The 6,000-nt window shown below is 37.1% G+C and overlaps 1 protein-coding gene across 5 annotated transcripts in view; it reads right to left on the bottom strand.

Moving 5' to 3' along the window:
• Positions 1 to 874: 874 nt before the first annotated feature.
• The window catches only part of LOC136873686 (adenylate cyclase type 2), a 551,897-nt gene continuing 546,771 nt past the window's right edge, over positions 875 to 6,000 (bottom strand). For all 5 annotated transcript variants that reach the window (XM_067146802.2, XM_067146806.2, XM_067146804.2 and 2 more), the window contains one exon: positions 875 to 1,174. In XM_067146802.2, coding sequence (XP_067002903.1) covers positions 902 to 1,174 — 273 coding nt within the window. In that variant the 3' untranslated portion in view covers positions 875 to 901. The remainder of the gene's footprint in view (positions 1,175 to 6,000) is intronic.

Here is a 6,000-nt window from a genome sequence, read left to right as displayed (position 1 = left end):
GTGGCAAATGGTTGACAGAGAATGGAGAACCATCCCTCAGGACACCATCCGCACTCTTATTGACTCTGTACCTCGACGTGTTTCTGCGTACATCGCCGCTCGCGGTGGTCCTACATCCTACTGAGTCGATGCCGTGCGCATTGTGTAACCTGCATATCGGTTTGAAATAAACATCAATTATTCGTCCGTGCCGTCTCTGTTTTTTCCCCAACTTTCATCCCTTTCGAACCACTCCTTCTTGGTGTTGCATTTGCTCTGTCAGTCAGTGTATATATGTACCTGCATTAACTTAAAGTAGTGATATGTAGATCTTAAAAAAATATTCCTTATATACATTCTTTTGTGATAGAATATTACCTAAAGATCCACTTAAGCATGCAGGAAAAATTTATCTTACCATTTTAAGTAATAGGCTGTGTAATGATGATACTTTTTATTTTCTTGAACAAGTTTATTAAAAATGTATCACCAGTGCCTTTTAAGGTAAATGTAATAGTTCTATATCAGAGAAAGAATAGAAGCACCATACTCCACTCCAAAAATACAATTTTGAGGAATGGATATGAAGAGAAGATGCTGGATTCTGTGAGACAAGGTGATGGAAAATCCATCACATACCATTGAGAATTCATTGAATGCAATGTATCAGTACTCGTCTTCTTCTGTGTATTAACATCTATTTTCCATATTTCAAGAATAATAATCCTATTCTACAAAATTTATTAATACTTTACCAAAGTAATGTTGAAAGTTTAAATGCTGCGAACCTATCAAAGTAGAGCACATATTATTCGGTTCATGAAATCATGTAATACTCTTTGCATATCTACTATACACAAGGAAACTTCTGATAAATAGTCGACATTTATAAAAAACTAACATTTATTGTCTTATTTTTTGGTTACAGCTTTGTATTTAAGTCATTATGACTTATATAATAGGTATCTTCCATGTAGATTCTTTCTTCCTGAGTTTGTGATTCACTTTCTTCCAAACTTTCAGAGTCTATTTCATCATCCTCTGCGATTGTGTTGGGAGTTTCCACAAGATGGAAATCTGCATTAAGGGACACAAAATAGGTTGTCATATAGTCTTTGCCTTTAACATATGTTGGCCCTCGGTATTCACATTGAATTCCCTGCTGCTGAAGGACTTTTGCAGTATCTTCTGTTACCTGTCAAGACAATCAAATGAAAACAGTGGAGAGTTAGAAAAAATGATTTGAAAATGTGAAAGATAACTTAAAATGTAACATAATAATGGATCATTGTCAAGCAAAGGGATAATATTGGCAACAGAAAAGCAGGGTAAAAAAAAAAGACAGAAATGAAGACTTACAAGTTATCTTAGCTATGATATAAATGATCTACACACGTTTCAGAATTTCACCATCGACACATGGTATCTTGAGTTTGAATTCATTCACTTAATACTGTACCTTTCTATATACACTGATTTTATCACATGGTGTAATTTACTTTCACTTGAGCATCCCTGTTAATTAATTAGGTTTGTAATGTTATTACAATACTTGTCCCACACTCGGACATCACTTACAACATAACTTATAATTGCCTCATGTATGGACATTACTTTTAACTTTACTATAACAATATAGAATATACCTGCCACACATTGGGTGTCAATGGTACTTTTACCGATTCTACTTTGCCTTGAACTAACTAACCAACCAACTGAAATGTCTATAATTTGGGTGCCAGAGTTCACCAAAATTGATCCCTCTAATTCTCTTCTCTCTCAGGGCGTGAATATGAGGCTGTTCTACTACAGACCTTACCTAAAATCTCTGAAAATGATTAAATGAATAGGAACTGCACCTAGGTTCTTCAATAACCTCTCCACATAAATTTAAAAGTAAACTACCTATATTCTGATATAACCATAATCCATGAATGAGTACTTCATTGACACACAACAAATATAAAATAGAAATACACTCAATAAACATTAACAAATGCTGGAAAGATTCTTCCTATATCTCAACAAAATGGTCCTGTGATAAAAGCATTTGGGAAATAAATCAAGAAATGAACTACCATTTGTGGCGAGACCAACTAAATGTAAAATACAAATACTTGCTCCCCTTCACTTGTTTTGTGTATAAACAGACATTTTAGAATTTCACTACAGACACATGGTATCTTGAGTTGAATTCATTCACTTAATATTGTACCCTTTTATAATCACTGATTTTATCACTTGGTTTAATTATACTTTCACTTGAGCAAACACACACTGCTTGTCTATGCCTTGGTATCGTACCATAGATTATCAAGCACTTGACCACTTGAGTAAACACACAGTGCTTGTCTATGCCTTGGAAACGTGCCATACATTATCAAGCATTTGACATGTAGTTATTGCTATCCATAGGCAACAGATGTACACCTAGGTAAGCCTTCTGTAGGAAGTTCTGAAAGAATGCACATGATCTGCTACAATAAGACATGCAACGAAATACAGATAGCACTACGCTACCATGTGTTAATAATAGAACAACTACAATATTCACTGACAAGTGACTCTTAATGAGTAATGGAAATGGAACACTAGACCTGATCCAACCACACATTCTATAGACCACCTTCCTCCTTCAACTTGACATGGCGTACCCTGCTTGGGCTGTGGCTGTGAAGGTTATACCTCAAGAGAACACTCTTTAGCAAGCGTATATGCTAGCCTTGATGGTGCTGTTTTTCCAGTTCCCAGTATTCTTTTCAGGAATCTGGCTTTTATTTTTTCCAAGGTTTCTAAGTCAGTCAGTGAGAAGTGATCCTAGATAATTTCAATGCTGTAGGTGTCAGAATGATTTTCCCATACTACCTATAATTGTATTTCTCCTGCTTTGTGTTCCTTTTCTTGTTCCTATCTTTCTACATACTACTATATACTCCTTTATACCTAGTGTTTTAAGACCTGGAAAAGGCTTTTGACTCAGTCCGGAGACCAGCTATGTGGACTGTACTGAAACACTTTGGCTGTCTACAGCATTTTGTAGATCTGGTCAAGTTTCTTCATGACATGTCCGGGCAAATCATTCATTAAAATATTATCTCTGATCCATTTCCAATTACTCATGGATTGAAACAGGGATGTATGCTTGCTCCAACACTCTTCACTCTTTATCCAACTGCCATGCTATATGAAACATCTACAGACAACCAAGGCATAAAGGTCAGATATCGCTTCACTGGGGGACTGTTCAATCTGGCCAGACTTAGCTTCCAAAAGCTTACTAAGATTTCCTTCATTATGGAATTGCAATATGCAGGTGATGCTGCCGAACCTGCTCTCGCATCTGATGAGCTACAACAGTCCGTCAGTTGTTCCAAGAGTGCTTGCGATCGGTCTCTCCATTAATGTTCAGAAAACCAAAGTACTCACACAGCCTGCATCGGAGTTGAACCTCCCAGCTTTCAATATCTCCATTGCGGATACTCCACTGGAGAAGGTTGACCACTTTTTATATCTAGGAAGTATCCTCTCAACAAATGCTAACTGCTCACATGATGTGGATAAGAGAATTGGTGCTGCCTACTCAGTATTTGGGTGTTTATCCTGTCGTGTCTTAATGAATAAGGACCTTACAATGAATATCAAAATCATGGTTTACCATGCTATTGTCATATCAACACTGCTTTATGGTTGTGAAACTCGGACACTCTACCGTCAGGATATCAGCGCTTTCATCTGCAGAAACTTAGATCCATCTTGAACATCAAATGGGAGGACCGTGTCACGAACCTTGCCGTTCTTCAGAAAGCGCATACTATAAGCATTGACGCTACCATCATTGGCCACCATTTCAGACGGATAGGGCACGTCCATCGCATGAGTGAAAACAGGCTTCCTCGTCAACTCCTGTATGGTGAACTCTGCTCTGGCACAATACTTCATGGAGCCCCTTTGAGACGATTTAAGGATCAGCTACAGCATATAATGAAAAGAGCTGGAATTTACACTCAATCTTGGTATACGCTTGCTGAGAATCATACACTTTGGTACTGCACTGTTTCTAGATCAGTTACGCTGTTTGAAGAGGAATGCCAATGACATGAAGAGGATAAACGACAGTCACGGAAGCTCCGTCAAGCTCAGCCCCGCCCTCCGCTAGCCATTCCATGTGATTTGTGTGGACGTATGTTTCATGCCAAAATTGAGCTACTATATCATATGAAACATATTCACAAAGCATTTTGAGTGTGAAAATGCTGAAGTATATGTTTACTTGGATATGAGTTGCAGCTGACGACAACGACAATGATATAGACTTGTTTATTCCTCTCCAATACTTTCCAGCCCTTGTAAAATGAAATGGCGTATGGCTTTTAGTGCCGGGAGTGTCCGAGGACATGTTCGGCTCGCCAGGTGCAGGTCTTTTGATTTGACACCCGTAGGTGACCTGCGCGTCGTGATGAGGATGAAATGATGATGAAGACGACACATACACCCAGCCCCAGTGCCAGTGAAATTAACCAATTATGGTTAAAATTCCCAACCCTGCCGGGAATCGAACCCAGGACCCCTGTGACCAAAGGCCAGCACACTAACCATTTAGCCATGGAGATGGACTCCAGCCCTTGTAACGATTGGAAACGAACACATAATAGGATGAACATAGTGAAAGGTCAGAGTAGGAAGAGGGAGCATACAAAGAGGAGCCAAGGACAAACATCAAAACACAAAAGGATGAGGACAGTCTCCACATCTTCATACACTGCCATCTACAAATAGACAAGCTACCTCCTCATCAGTCCCAGTTCTTCTATAACAAACAGTAAAGTACATTGCAAAAGTCCACCTTTTCAATACAAATTATTATGTTGTTAGTTTAAATTGCAACATAATTTATTTGGTACCGGTTTTGACATCATGTGACGTCATCATCAGCCAAACTTGGAATAGGGCAAGTATACATAAAATATATTCAGAATACAAAAACACAATATATAGACGTTTAACATTTAAAAATCAATGATTAGATACAATTTGAGTCAATTATAAAACCAATGAATATGAAAGCACATAAAAGATAATGTTTTGAATCAGTCACTTTGTGAGACTTAAAATCTTATGTGGGACAGGGTCATAATATCAATCTATATATATAAAATAAGAGTTTTGTCTGTACATTGCTCAGAATTTAAAAAGGATGGTATTTCTGTATCAGTCGTGCCCACAGTAAACAGGAAATGCACTTTTTACTTTTCCGTAATTTCTGTCTGTCTGTCTGTCTGTCTGTCTGTCTGTCTGTACGTATGTACACGCATCACGAGAAAACGGCTGAAGAGAATTTAATGAAAATCGGTATACAAAGTCGGGTAATACGTCGCTACAATCTAGGCCACGAATAATTTTATTCACGCTGACTGAAATGTTGGCTTAGGGGAAGGCCTAAAATTTAATTCTCAAATATTTAAGTTATTAGTGGCCATAACTTAATGAAAATCGGTACACAAAGTCGGGGAATAAGTCGCTATAATCTAAGCCATAAATAATTTTATTCATGCTGAGTGAAATGGTAGTTTAGGAGAAGGCCTAAAATTTAATTCTCAAATATTTGTTATTAATAGTCGTATCTTAACGAAAATCGGTAGGAGAAGTCAAGGAATAAGTTGCTACAATCTAGGCCATAAATAATTGTATTAACGCTGAGAATAATTATAGTTTAGGGGAAGGCCTACATTCTCAAATATTTATGTTATTAGTGGTCCTATCTTAATGAAAATCTGTATGCAAAGTCGGGGAATAAGTCACTATAATCTAGGCCATAAATAATGTTATTTACGCTGAATTAAATGGTAGTTTAGGGGTAGGCTTAAATTTTAATTCCCAAATAATTATGTTATTAGTGGTCGTATCGATAAAGACTACATAACATTTTAGTTATGTAGTATTATATTTTCAATTATTTATGTCTTATACATTGTTACCATACCGGGTATGATCAGAGATATTCATGAATTTGGATTTTTGTTA

Source organism: Anabrus simplex, chromosome 5 (assembly GCF_040414725.1).
Source record: "Anabrus simplex isolate iqAnaSimp1 chromosome 5, ASM4041472v1, whole genome shotgun sequence".
Classification (NCBI taxonomy): Eukaryota; Metazoa; Arthropoda; class Insecta; order Orthoptera; family Tettigoniidae; genus Anabrus; species Anabrus simplex.
Note: the sequence above shows the minus strand (reverse complement) of the source record. Positions and strands in the feature narration are given on the sequence as shown.